General features: G+C 41.1%; 1 protein-coding gene across 1 annotated transcript; it reads left to right on the plus strand.

Moving 5' to 3' along the window:
- The first annotated feature begins 5,581 nt into the window (after positions 1-5,581).
- On the plus strand, positions 5,582-11,040 carry LOC112290435 (TPR repeat-containing thioredoxin TTL1). The gene is made up of 7 exons (XM_024536649.3): positions 5,582-6,142; positions 6,941-8,010; positions 8,132-8,808; positions 8,948-9,117; positions 9,221-9,759; positions 9,875-9,981; positions 10,110-11,040. The coding sequence occupies exons 2-7, from the start codon at positions 6,975-6,977 to the stop codon at positions 10,260-10,262; spliced, it is 2,682 nt and encodes an 893-aa protein (XP_024392417.1). The 5' UTR covers positions 5,582-6,142; positions 6,941-6,974; the 3' UTR covers positions 10,263-11,040.
- The last annotated feature ends 3,881 nt before the right edge of the window (positions 11,041-14,921 follow it).

A 14,921-nucleotide genomic window follows, 5' to 3' on the forward strand; every position in this document is an offset into this window, starting at 1 on the left:
GTGAAGAAGGCTTCATTCTTGCCTCTGTATATACTATCTACCTAGAAGCTATATGGTGACGTCCTATACGACCTCCAAAAACGTATTGACTTTACACAACATGCATCTTAACTTGCAAAGTAAGTTTTTTATATTGGTACCACATTGTTAGCTTGTTTCGCAAGCTACCAACATATATGGCACGTGATTAACTTGTTGACTAAGTTTTTAACCTACAAATCAAGTTTAAATACATGTAAAGTCAAAGAAGTGTCTATAGAGCTTCTAAGAAGCTTCTTTAGAAGATATTATGAAAATAATCTATTTTTATCTAATTCTACCTATTCATATTATATATATAATAATTACAGTAAATATATGTCCCTGATAGTTGAAAACGAGGGCCACCAAATCAATCACAAAGAAAGGCATAGCCTTTATGAAATTGAATGCGAAGAAAAAATTATCCTCTCAAAGAAATATTATTGCATTGATGAAAATAACTTGGTCTATAATTGTGATTATGGTGATAATTGATAGATTGAAGTAGTATAGATCAATTATAATGGCACCTAAAATTATTTTGATGAAAGACAAAAGTATTTGTATCTTTGTCAATAAGCCTCTGAATATGTTTGATAATTTCTTAATGAAAAGGAATATTTTAAGTTTATAGTAGGTTGTTAGTTTAATATTATCCAAAACCATCTACTTGGTGATGTTTTTGTCTGAGAGAAGATTGAAGATTGTATACCACATTACAACTGGTTGAAGGAGAAGAACTCCAATATCTTTAAGAATGTCGATTGTTTACTTCATTTTTTTCAAGTATTCATCTATAAACATCATCTATATTTTTTTGATATTAAATAATTTTTTAATTAAATGAATATAATGGAGATTATTATTGGATTTGTATCTTCACTTGAGATTATTGCAGCACTTGTATGAAACAAAAAAAAATCATTATTTGAAGAGTGGTGTTATACTGTAATTACTTATAATGTATAAAAATTAGTTGGAACATATGATATGTTCATAAGTCTTAGTATGTGTTAGAATAATTAATAGATTAATTTAAAGGCAGTAGATATAAGAAACTTTATTTTAAATTTTATCTATTTTGATTATAGCATTTTAAAAATTATAGGACCTAAATGTTTAGTATGAATCCTTGAGAGGAGATTAGAGCTTAAAGATGAAAATCTAAATTAATAGGAAGCTTATTGGGAGGAATGAAAGCAAGGCAGAGTCAGATGAAGGTAAGAAATGGAGATCTTCATCCCTATTCGTCAAAGGCCAAGCCCAATGGACTTCAAGGAGGCTTCTCGAGGCATTATTAGGAATTATGGTTTTTTGTTTTTAATTCATTTGAGCTTTGGAGGCTACGATCAGCAAGTTTAGATTTTTAGATAAGGATTAAGTGTAAATTTTGTGTGATTTGGATTTTTTATGAAGGAGTTATTAGAGCCTAAAGTTAAAGTGTTAATTTCATATCTACTATCACTATTTGGAATATAACATATGTTTATAAAGAGCAACAAAAGATCGGCTACTAAGGTTGGAGAGAGCACTTCCTCGACTATACTTTTTATATATTATTTGATAAAGTTGGAGTTTAGATGAAGAAATTATAGAGAGTTGAAGTCACTGCATCCAAATCAAAGGCAATAAGTAAGTGATTTTATTCATAGTAATAGTTGGAGTCATATCTTAAGTTTTTGAATAATTTTTTAGCTTAAAACTTTTGGAGAAGGTAATTGCTCCTAAAAGTATTATATATATATATATATATATATATATATACTTGGTCTTTCTTATCTCAAGACTTGATTGAGCAATTAGCTGCAGCTAGGAGCCCAATGCTTTCTTGAGGCAAATTCTCTCTACCTTGACAATGGTGTGCTTGGTATTTTTATTGATGATACTTCAGACTTGCTCATGACTTTTTTTTTAAGATGTCGAGAGTGGTGGAATGGTTTGTACAAACCATTGTATTGAAGCACATTCTTGAGATGGAAGGCCCATATTTTGTAATTATCTATGCCAGTTAGGTGATATGACTTTGGAAGTATGTATAGGCCTTGTGGTGAGCTAGAGACCATTGTATTGGAAATGTAATGTGGTGGAGGGGAAGAAGTATGATTATTCTTTCTACCCAGTTGTATGTTGCTAATCATAACTTCAAAGTCAGACCCTGAGTTTGATATATTCTATCACATAGAAGAAAGGATCTCATGACTACTCACAGTCGATGCTCTAACACCATGAAGAAAGTTGGGTATAGAGAGGTGTTGTGCGAAGCACTATGCACACAAGAACAGTGTGTCCATTGAGTGGAGGGAATTGTAAGTTCATTGATCAAAGAGGAAACATACAAACAAAGTACTGTGATGGGAACTCTTGGGATCAATAGGGAACAGTGTTCTCATGTTGAGAACAGTATCGAAGAAGGGTGCTAACCCTGAGGGTACGAGAAGCGGCTAAGAGATCTACGTACACCCTGTAAAGCTCAGCTTGTGGGGGCAGCTTCTGGGGAATATTTAGCTCTGTTCTTCAAATAAAGGAAATCCGTTCGTGGTCCGTTTCCAATCCTTGCTTGCATCTGAAATCCAATGCTAACCATTTCCCATTTCGCAGCCTAATCTGGGGCAGAGCTGAGGAGAAAAATTAGGGTTAATATATCCAAATGCTGGTGGAGGTGAGCCAGGCTTAAAATAACTCTCGCTATTGCTATTGCTATTCGATTCAAACCCCAATCATCCGTCCCTAAGAAATGCTGCTTTAGCCAGCCCTCTTCTCGTTGCCCTTCGGTGGAGCTCACGTTCCCCGCTTCGAATGCAAGGCACCCTTAAAAAGTATTATTTATGTTTCGCTCATGTAACGATTATCCGACCGTTAATGGCAGCTCCGCTGCAAAAGGTTTTCAAAACGTGTCTCAATTCGTTTTGTTTTGTATTTTTTAATGCTTCGCATCCACAACAGTTGTTTTCAGGGAACTTGTTACGTCTCACGTGTAGTTTTGGCTACTAGGGCATGGCTCTGCTCCCCTTGCTGAAAACCCTAAAAACCATCAAAGCCCCCCCTTGGGATGGGGGGTTTCTCGGGTGTGATTGATTTTGTATGATGGGATAGATCTAATCCGTATAATGTCAGAGAATAATGTGCACCTGTGTCTTGTCTAGAAGACCCCAATGAAGACATTGGTTTCTGATTGATTTGTAAACCATTTCTTAGCAAGTTACATTTTTAAAGTTGGTCTTTCAACAAATCATTAGGAAGTATTTTTCTTCTGTACCTGTTCCTTATATCTTTTCCTCTATTCAGCGCAACACATGTAAAAATAAAATAAAATAAAATGAAACAATAATTTGATTTGTATTGATTTATTTTCAATGAGAATTTGTTTTTTTGTTTATTTTTATTTTTATTTTTATTGCATGTCAAACTTGAAAGTCATTTGGGAATCTTCATATTCACAATAGTAATCATAATGCATGAGTTACATGCATACAATGAGATCATTTTGATTCAAGTTATGATGAGAACAGACAATGTATTGGGTTGAAATTAGACCAGTTTGGTGAAGATGAATGAATGCTCATGATGCTTGGATGGCCTAAATTTTTTTAATGTATGCTAAGAACATTTAATATATGTTTATGGATATACAAATATCAAGAAATTTCCATACTTATTGCAGGCTCTAAGATGAAACACTTGTCCACTTAAAATTTCACAGTTATTTAATTACTTCAAATAAACAATGAATCTTTTTTTATGTTAATATTGCATAACAAGTTGCATTCATTTGAACATTGATGGTGGAAGGAAAAGGTTTCAACTTTTGGTTTGGTGTGAGCAATCATTGACAGCTGTCTTAAAGTCTACCATTTTAACAACAATAGTTGAAGCAATTAACATAAATGTTGTAGAAGCGAGTGAAATTACATTGATATATTATGTAATTTTCCTAAATACATTGCTAAATTACAAGAACATTGGAGTAGGTTTAGATAAATTATTAGCTTCTAGACCTTTCATTCAATTACAAAAACATAGTTCATTGAAACATTTCTTTAAAAGAGGATGAATTTTATTCTAATCCCCGTCCAAACATATACTAATAATTGTCTTCCTTGTATAGCTTCAAAAGAACAAAAAAACAATTTTATGAAGTAAAATTTCCCTCCACATGTACATTGACTTAAAAGCATGTCAAGCACAAGTACTAAGTAGTATACCTATATTGTACACTCACAAATTATATATATATATATATATATATATACATATATATATTTTTGCAGGTTCACTTCTATATTTATGACTGTTGACTTTTAAAATTGTTATAACATTCTTATGATTCATCAAGCAACATATAATGTTATAAAATATTTGCATTTAACATATTTTAGAAGGCATTCAAGGAAAAAGGTGATTTTTTCTTAGAAGTGAAAGATCACTCATTTCAGTGCTTCCCACTAACAATTCAAACTCTGCGTTAATAAAAAAAAAAAAAAAAAAAAAAATGCCTTCTTAAGTAGCAACAAATTTCATGTGAAATCTTTTGTAATACATTTTGATATTATCTACATATGGCCAGCTATTTTGACAAGTTTAGTTGTATAGTTGCAACTCTAATTCAACTTCTCATTGAACTCCCAAAATGCCATATTGAAGGTCACATTCATTTTTCCTGCCCCAAAATAAAGTAGTTCTCAACATAGGAAACCCTTTCTCACTCCTACACAATTCAATAGCCACATTGCAGGTTTCCCCTTTAACCACAATGAAGTTAAAACCCAACTCCAAGCAAGCGCAGCCCATCTTCCCCTCTCCCCCCATTACCACCACCATTACCACCACCACCACCACCACAAATTTGTGTCAAAAACATCAATGCCATCGCTGAGTTTTCAAGCTCTAGCACGTGTCTATTACCACAGAGCCCTGCCCTCACACTGTCCAAAACCCACACCCAGCACATACAATGCAGAAAAACACAGAGAAATCCAACTGTAAGTAAGTATTGCCACTGCAAATGGCAACCCTATCAACCCATTGCCGTGACCCACAGTTATTTCGGATACTACTGTGCGTGATCATTGAAGTGGAAGGGAAGGGAAGGAAAGTTAATAACTGAGAGGGGGGGAGATGAAGGAAGATTGCTTGCACGAGGAAGCTGGACACCCAGTTTACAGCTGGTGGCAGTAAAGAATCTGCTGTGTTACTTGTGCGTGGCGCTCAGGGCCCTTTTACTGAACACCCAATATGCCACAACAGAAACTGAGCATCAGACAGACAGACAGACAGACAGACAGATCGATCGATCGATCGTTCGAGGCATGAATGGACGGAATTCCGCTCTGGCACCACGACAATAAGCCAGCAGAAGCAGCAGTAGCAGTTTAGCAGTAGGAACGTCGGGCGCCCCCTTGCTCACTCACTCGCTTGCGTGCTTGCTCCTGGAACCACGAAGTCTCACACTCCATTATTACGGCCATCCGGGGCACAGTTCATCAGAGTTTTTTAGTCCACAGAGCCATCCGTCCACTCAGCAAGCAAGAAAGATCCCACCGTTCCACACCAGCAGCCAGACTTTCATGGCTGCTCTGATTCATCACCGCAACCGCGTCTCCTCTCGCGCGCAAGCTTTTGCGTCTTTTCTCTAGTTCGTTGTGTATATAGTCAAGGCTGCGTTTACTCTTCAACCTTCTCTCCGTCTCCCCCACGTTTCGGTACCCTGTCCTCTCACATAACCCACGTCTAGACTTGCAGGATTGGTCGTTGGATGGTTTTGGACTGCGCCCCAGCTGGGCGGTTTCGTTGTGCGAGAGGAGATCGGTTGCTGTGAGAGGCGAATGCTCGCCGGCTGGGTTGGTCTGAGACCATGCAGGGATGGATTGAGTGGTCGCGTGAGTTTGAATGTAGTTCCAGAAAGGAGTTGGTCGTGAATGGAGAAGCGACACAAGTTTCTGGAAGGTGAGATCCAGGTGTAGCGGGGATTCCAGAAGGCGCAGCATGGTTTAGGTTTGCAGTTCAATCTTGCGTTTCTCACGTGCGGTATATGGATTATTTCGCGGATTGAAGCTGCGGATTGGTGGAGCTCCAGAACCTAGGATTGCAGGTTCCTGCGACAATACGCTGGATTGACTTCCAGGTACCGAACTTTGCACTATCCTTGAAAAAGAGACCGTGGCGTGCACGTAGATCTACGCTGTAATGCAAGTTTTGTATTTCGTATGGCTTTGAAGAGCTCGGTGGGCCGCACTGTGCAACCGAGTGTCTTGTACTTGCAGAAATAGAGGTGGCTTCTGGGCATGCCATCTAAATCCTCTCCCTCTTTTCCCCATCTTCTGCTCATCACGGAGCGTCAACAAACCGCTTTGCAATTGTAACTGTATTATCTAGTCGCTGAAGTGAATCCGATTTCGATTCATTGGTCCATTAGTGACTCCCTTGGACCTGGAACGTGGAATCTTTCCGTGGTCTGTTGAGTCACAGCTGTATTCCTGATACGCCGCATAGAGTGTGATGTCTCTCTCGCGTCAGAGCACACCAGCTGTAAACACTTAACGTTCTAATCACGCTATTGGTCGTCGATCGTTCCGTCGCCTACCATCGCTGTGGCCAGAGTCTATATAGACAAGAGCGTGCTACTAACTCTCTTTCTTCAGTTGTGCACCTCGCACTGTCAGTTAGTGTCTTAATGCGAATCTGTTCGGAACACGGTACACCGCAGCACTGTCCACAAGGACGATTAGTTGAGTGAGGTATCGGATACAAAAGCCTTTCTGACGACTTGACTTGCATTGGAGTAGGATTCTCATCTAAGAAATTAGTCGCAATTTCATAGAAACGGAGCAATCGTAGTCGGGTAAGTGATTGCGGGAATCACTTGACATTTCAAAACCTGGAGAGCCTGGCTTATTCCTTTCCTCGTGAAATTTTGTGGCAGTGGGGCAAGGTATTTTGTGATTGGAAGTTGCTAAATGGCCTGCCAGGCGGAGAGCAAGTCTGTGCCTACGAGTACCTACGATAGGCACGGCGGCATGTACGCCGGGAAGCTTTCGGGTAACGGAAAAATCGACCGATTTCAGGGATGGTCACGGTTCAATGCCAGTACCCTGAATGATGCACGCACCGGAAGCTTCTCCACTGGCAAGGAGGACGACCTCAACTACAAAAATCTTTACAATCTTGCGGGTGAGAATCTTTCCGGGACCCGGAAAACAGAAACTCAGTTGCGAGAAATGTTGAAGAAGAGCAGCAGCGGCTCCAAAGTTGCTAGCTCCCTTCCTTCCAGAGCCCCAATTCTGCATTCGGAGAACAACAAGGGAAATCCCCAATCTACAAAACCTGAATCTGCGAAATCACTTCCACGGGGTGATAACTCCGACGCCGCGAGAGTAGGAAATGTGGAAGCCAGCAGCGCTCCACGCGCTCGTCATGCCCGAAGCTCATCCTTTGCGCCACCTCATGGCGGCTACTCTGCCAAACCACCAAGCCACACATCGTCAACATCTCCTCTGACCGCACATTCTGCTCCCAAGAGTCCACCTGCAGACTCTTTCAGACAGGTTCCGGAAGTTGCAGATGCGGCTGTCAGACGTCACAGCACCGAGGGCGTCAGGTTTCATCGACGGGGAAGCTCCGACATGCCTGCACTTCAAGGGGAGGCAGCTGATTTTTTCAGCTCCGATAGTGCCCTCAAATTGGGGCCTGAGATGAGACGACACTCTCTCGGTAATGTATCTTTCAAAGGCGGTTCTTCTGGGATGAAGATGAAGATGGCCGCCAGTCCCGAGAATGGCAGCACAAGCTCCCGTGGGAGCTCTATAGCTGGTAGTCCCACTGTTGCCCGCACAAGCAGCTCCGAGAATTTGTACGCCAGTGGTGGCTCTGCTCCTTGCAGTAGCTCAGCATCTAGCGGCATCTCACATCACTCACAGAGTACAAGTTGCAACGTTGGCAATTTATTTGGTGCCACCTCCAGTGGCTCGTACACAGGTGGAGGCCTAAACACAGGTACTATCTCCCTTACACAACCTACGCAATCGATTGATTTTGTGCTTAATTGTGGTTCCCGGTAGATAATCCTGACACTTTCTGACTTTTTCCTGTATATTGATCTGGCTCTTTGGGACAGTGACGCCACGGTTGTCCTCATGCAAGACAACGATTCCAGTAGTTGCGCCACCGGCGCCTGCTTCCAATGGCAGGATGATGTTTGGAGGAGGCTCCATAAGTGGCAATATTAGCAGAGGAGTACTTAGAGCCCAATGCGACCCCCCACGAGTTTCCTCCGACGCGTTCATTGGCTCAAGAGGCAACGGCCACAAACTTGGAGATGGTTTGGACATTAAAAAAATTCTTTCTAGCGGCGATCCAGAAGAAGTTAAGAGAGTTGGCAACGAGCAATATAAGAAAGGAAACTTTCAGGTGGCGCTTACTTTGTACGACAGGGCGGTGCAGTTGGCGCCACACAAGGCTCCGTATCGAAGCAATCGCGCTGCAGCGTTGACAGGGCTGGGCAAGCTTCCGGAATCTGTGAGGGAATGTGAGGAAGCGATCAAACTTGATCCTTCTTACTCCAGAGCTCATCAGAGGCTTTCCTCGTTGCTCTTGAGGTTGGGACGCATTCAGGGCGCGAAGAAGCACGCGGAATTAGCTGGTCAAGTGAGTGACGGGACGGGGCTCCAACGGATTGAAAAAGTGGAGAAGCATGTGACGAAGTGTTTTGAGGCTAGGAAGGCGGGCGACTGGGAGACAGTCGTGAGGGAGAGTGATGCTGCTGTCATTGCCGGAGCTGATTCAGCGCCTCAGGTTTGAAATTCACAACCCCGCCTGCGAAGAAATGAAACCCATATTTCTCAGAAGCTTAATTCTTATATAAATTGCGGTCCGGGTTCTCACACCTGATCTGTGGTTGTCTTTATTTATTTATTTATTTATTTTATTGCAGATGTTTTCTTTGAAAGCGGAGGCATTCCTGAAGCAGCAGAAACACGATGAGGCAGACGCAATTCTTTTAGCTGCTCAGAAAATAGAGGATTCTTTGCGCAAGTTCACCAGCTTGCCAGCTGACATCACCACGCTTCTTACGCAAGTGCAAGTCGACATGGCTCTTGACAGGTATAGGACAACATTCTCTTAGTTTCAGTCCGCTCTTTCTGGGTCTGTCTTCTGAGGAGCGCCAAACGATCCTTGTGGCACTAACATGCGGCCTCTTGAGCAGATTTGAAGCGGCAGTAATTGCAGCAGAGAAGGCAGCTTCCCATTACCCCAAGAACGCCGACGTGGGGCTTATGTTGAGACAAGCCCGTGCGGTAGCGAATGCACGAATCTTGGGGAATGACCTGTACAAAGCAGGAAAGATACTCGAGGCCTCGGTTGCGTACAGCGAAGGGCTTCAGTACAATCCAAGCAATGCCGTTTTGTTATGCAATCGGGCGGCCTGCAGGATCAAGCTGGGTCACTACGAGAAGGCTGTGGAGGACTGCACGTCTGCGTTAGAAGCCCAACCCAATTACCTTAAAGCACTTCTGCGGCGAGCGAAATGTTTTGCTAAGATGGAAAGATGGGATAAGGCAACGAGGGATTATGAGACACTTAAGAAGGAAATGCCCGGAGATCTGGAAATTGCTAATGAGTTGTATGAAGTGCAAGTTGCACACAAGAAGGCCAAGGGTGAAAAGGTGATCATGTCCAAAAACGGTGGTGAAGTTGAGGAAATTTCCAGCAGTGATCGATTGAGAGAGGTCATCTCACAACCAGGTAAGCATCACATCTTAAACTCATCGCTTCTCGAGTGATTTCTGGAGTTCTACGTGGAGCCTGGTGCTGTGTTCCCTTGAAAATGTTAGTGTAATTACTTCTTGTGCCCGTTCAGGTGTTTCGGTGGTTCAGTATAACACAAAATGGAGCGACAAGTGTAGGCAAATGGCAGCTTATGTAGATCAGCTGTGCAAGTTGCATCCTTCCGTCAACTTTTTGAAGGTAGGTTTTTTAAATTACCCTCTAATATACAAACTCTCTCCTGGATGCATTGCACACTGACCAGGTTTCCACCGTTACTAATCAATGTCCAGTACCCTGATCAGTTGCTGTGGAACACTCTCTTGCAGGTGGACGTAGAAGACCATCCCTATCTCGCCAAGGCTGAGGGAGTGAGTTTCGTCCCTACTTTCAAAATCTACAAGAACGGATTCAAAGTGAAGGACATCATTGGACCTACGAATCAAGCGCTGGAGACGGCCGTCACCCATTTTAGCCTATAATCTGCAACGGTGAACTGATTCATTCTCTCTATCAACAGCAACAAATAAATCTAAAGAATTCGAGGTACTACTACTACCGCACGCTGATCAATCTATCAATCTCAGAACCGACTAGAGCAACCTCACGTAAATAGGAACCAACCCATTCGTTGAGGGGTGAACCACTTAATTGTGCACAAATTGAGCAAATGAGCTCTACCTCTTTCGTGGCCTACATACCCTCCCGCAATTTTCCTTGCAAGGTACTGAATCTTATTCTAAAGAGGATCCCTACGCCACTTTACTTAAACGGGTGGTGCAGCATATAAGACCTTACGTAGAAGAAAATTGAGTTTATAGTAGGCAGAAAATTTATATTTTGCCTCGTGTATAGATGAGACTTTTGCGACCAGTGTGATTCTGTATCGAGAAAGTACAAAAAAAGCCTTTCCAGTTTCGTACCCAATCTGGCATTGATCTCCAGGAACACCATCGCCAGAAAGCTTCTATGTCGAGGAACACAGGCCAGGCTGTTGCTCATGCTACACTGCCTACCACCCTTTTCCCTAAATGGACATTGTATATAAATTATTTGGGAGATCTGCGGAGCACAAACCCCTGCACCCTCGTTGATCTCAGTCCCTGGCTTTATACGCCTCCTTTCAAATTGAGAGCATGTTTTGTTCCTCAGCGAGAATCATCACTACATTGGTGTAGCTCAGTTATGCTTCTATTTGAAAGCAGACTTATGTTTTGAGATTCTCTCTACAAATTAGACTACATCTTATTTGTCTTCAAATATCTGCATGAATATATTCGCAAATGAATTCTGCTATCTTGTGATATTACTGAATATCTTGATAGTTATCTTGTGATATCTGGTGCTGCTCAGTTGAAATACTAAATTTAGGTCTTTAAAAAGTTTCTTTATCAGCAGATGATGCTACTGGAATTGCAACGAAGAGAGAGAGAGAGAGAGAGAGAGAGATTTTGAGAGTAGAGTAGTAGAGTGGAGGAGAGTGGTGGTGTGTCGTGCTGGTTGCTCCTTCACCGAGTCACTCGCTCGCTCGCTCTCCTCAAGCACCATTCATTATACTAAGTTACAGTCTTGCTGTGAGGACAGAAAGACCGACAGACACAGAGAGAGAGTGACAAGTACAATACTCTACGGTACACAACGACATACTCCCTCCCACTCTTCCCTCTCCCTCTCGCCCCCTTTCCTCTCCTCCCTACTCTCCTCCCTCCATCCCTCTTTCCTACCACTGCTGCCGCTGCTGATGTTGCACCCAGCCAACCAGCACTAGTGTGTTGGGTCCCCATCCCCCGTTGGTGCCGTTCAGCCCGTGGGCACCCTTGGCAGCATCATCATCAGCAACAACAACATCAACAACTACGGTAGTAGCAAAACAAGTCGTCGTCGTCGTCTGCGCTCAGTTGCCCATCTGCCACTCCTCTGCTGTCCTCACTCTCTTCTATTCTGCTCCGCTCCTCCTTCGCCACCTTCCCTCCCTCCCTCATAACGTCAGGTCGGGTCGGATCAGGCAGGTCCCGCTCTTGCGCATCCTTTTGTCGTCATTGTTGAAAGCCTTCTTCTTCTTCGGACGCTTCCTCTCTTCCATCCTTCCTGGTGTAATCTAATGACTACAGGGCCTCCATTTTTCTAGATTCCTTTTTCCCCCTTCTCATGTTGCTGTTTGATTCTCCTCCTCCTCCTCCTCACCCCCCTTGTTCGCTGGGAGTGGGTGTCTTGAGAATGAAATACAGTGTGCTGTCCGCAGGGACTGGCTTGCATACGGCGCAGGCACAGGCATGGACGAAGAGGGCGGAGGAGATGAATCTTCGTTCGGCATGGTGCGGGAGGAGAGAGACGACCAGAGATGCTGGAGCGAGCAAGGGCAACCAAACAAACAGACGACCAAGGGCAATCAATCACTCGGCAAACATGCCCTTGCTCGAAATAACTCAAACTGGGCTTTCTTTGGCCAGCTCTTGCTCCATCACCAAACTCTGCTTAGTATGCACAATTTCCCCTCTAGCTCGCAACACAGTACTGCTGCAATACCGCTATCATTTCAACCTGCTAACTTTGCGACCACATTAGATCTGTTTTGCATCTCTCGCCACAATTGCTAGCATCGCATCTGCAATATCCTTTACTTGATTAATCCACTCATCTCCCAACTACTCACTCTTCACTTCGCACATTGATGGGCCACGCCGACACCATACACACCACAACGCCTCTTCTTGCAGCAATGTTGTCCTTCAAAACTTGCTTCCAAATTGGAGATCCAGATTCCCACTACACCGCTAGCCTGAACAGTAAGCTCTCCTTCCTACCTCGGGCTCCGCCACCCCAAACCGCACCTACTGTCTTGGCCCGATCTCGCACTCTTTCCGATCTAGTGCTCGGTCCAACTTCTGGCCATAGTGGACCGTCTTCCAACGGCCGCGCCTCGAAGTACGACGTGTTGTGATTCTTTAAAGACTTGCTCATCATCATCTGACCCTGCACTACTGTGCGAGCCCCCCGCAACAGCCTTCTAATATTCCTGATCCAGATCCGGCCCAAAATGCCCTGTAAGCTTCCTGCGCTGCGCAGCTCTCTCTAGGATAAGTCCATTAGTGGCCTTGCCCTAGTTGCATCGATTAACTTTCATCCAATTCCGTGGATTGCACGTTGGTCTCATGATGACAATGATTTTTTCTCATCCGAAAATTGGATGACTGTTGAAGACTGCTGCCCTTGAAATTGTGAGTCCTTGCAGTCCACCTGGCATTGTCATGTGACGTGGCAGGCATCGTGTTGACGTAGTATAGTCCACGTGGCATTTCAAAAATAAATATAATTCAGAAATGTTAAAAATATAAGATTAGAGGTTAAATTCTAATTTATTGCATACCTTGCATTGTCATCTAACGTGGCATCTTGTAGACATGGCACGATCCACATGGCATAAAAAAAATAGAATTATAATATTTACATTTTAGAAGTTAAATTCTCAATCTGATTGTGATCTATTTGGTGCTGATATGGCACAATGTAATATAAAATATAAAAAATAGAACAAATTAATGAAAATAAGATTCATATTTCAAACATGTGTTATCACAATAGAATGTTGGGGTTTAAAATTACAATTCTAGTGTACATGTTATGAGATTAAAATTTCAGAGTCTAGATTGTATGATTAAAAAAATAAGGTACAAGTTGCAATTTTACATTTTTAAACATATGAGAATATGTTTTAGAATAAAAGTGAATGCATGTGAGGTTTAGAGTTGAGGGCTTAGGGTTTAGATTATAAGGCTTAGGTTTAGGATCTAAGATATATGAGTTAGTATTTAGGATTTAGGATTTGTAAATTTGAAGTCTAAGATTCACATGTATTATATGGGATTTTGGGTTTAGGATTTAGAGTTATAGGATATAAAATATAGGATTTAGGATTTTAGGATTTTAGGATTTAGGATTTAGGGATTTAGGATTTAGGTTTAGGATTACAAGGGTGTATCCAATTTTTAGGCATCAATATTTTTGGATTTTAACTTGACTCACCTACCCATTTATGGTATCTAGGATTTCAATGGTATAGTTATTTTCTTATATATATTCATGGTTTGGGAGATATAGTAACTTTGACTTGGACTTTAGGATTTTGACTTTTTCCATATAAGGATTTTAAATTTTTTTGAAAGGCCCATTGGATCCATTTGGAGATTGCCTATTCTAAATATGTGCTTGAAATTTTCAAAAAGTACATATATTTGTAGATATTAAGTGTTTGACTATTTTGACTTTTGAATTGACTTTATATATGAATAGGAAATTTTAAGTTTTGATTTGATCTACCCTCTTATTTCAAGGATCTAGGAATCTAGTGGTGGACTTGAAATCCTATACATGTTTTTCAATTTTGAGATATAAGACGTTTGACTTGATACAATTTTCTATTGACTTTTTTTGTACTTTATCTTTTTGAAGTTTTAATTTGAACTACCTCCCTATTTATGATGCTTGTGATTCTAATGGTATATTTGAAATCTTGAGAAAATTTATAGTTTAAGAAATATGAGGTTCTTAAAATCACAAAAGTTATCTTTGATTAATATATGAGAAAAAAACTAAAAAAATATATAATAAATACATAGAGGCACCTAGATATAATACTAATACATTAAATAGAATCTATAGGTATATGTTCTTTTTTTTATTTCAAAATATTATATTTATACTACTTTTTGTATATACTACGATTTAGGATTTAGAATTTAGATTTTAGAGGGTTTAGGATTTAGGGTTTAGATTTTAGAAGGTTTAGGATTTAGGGTCATAAGGGTGTGTCCAATTTTTGAGCATCAATATTTTTGGATTTTGACTTCACTTATCTACCCATTTATGGTATGTAGGATTTCAATGGTATAATTATTTTCCTATACAAGTTCATGGTTTGGGAAACATAGTAACTTTGATTTGGACTTTAGGATTTTGACTTTCGCCATACAAGGATTTTTAAATTTTTTAAAAGGCCCATTGGATCCATTTAGGGATTTTCCATTCTAAATATGTACTTGAAATTTTCAAAAAGTACATATATTTTTAGATATTAAGTATTTGACTATTTTGACTTTTGAATTGACTTTGCATATGAATAGAAGTTTTAAAGTTTTGATTTG

Source organism: Physcomitrium patens, chromosome 13 (genome assembly GCF_059467195.1).
Source record: "Physcomitrium patens ecotype Gransden chromosome 13, ASM5946719v1, whole genome shotgun sequence".
Classification (NCBI taxonomy): Eukaryota; Viridiplantae; Streptophyta; class Bryopsida; order Funariales; family Funariaceae; genus Physcomitrium; species Physcomitrium patens.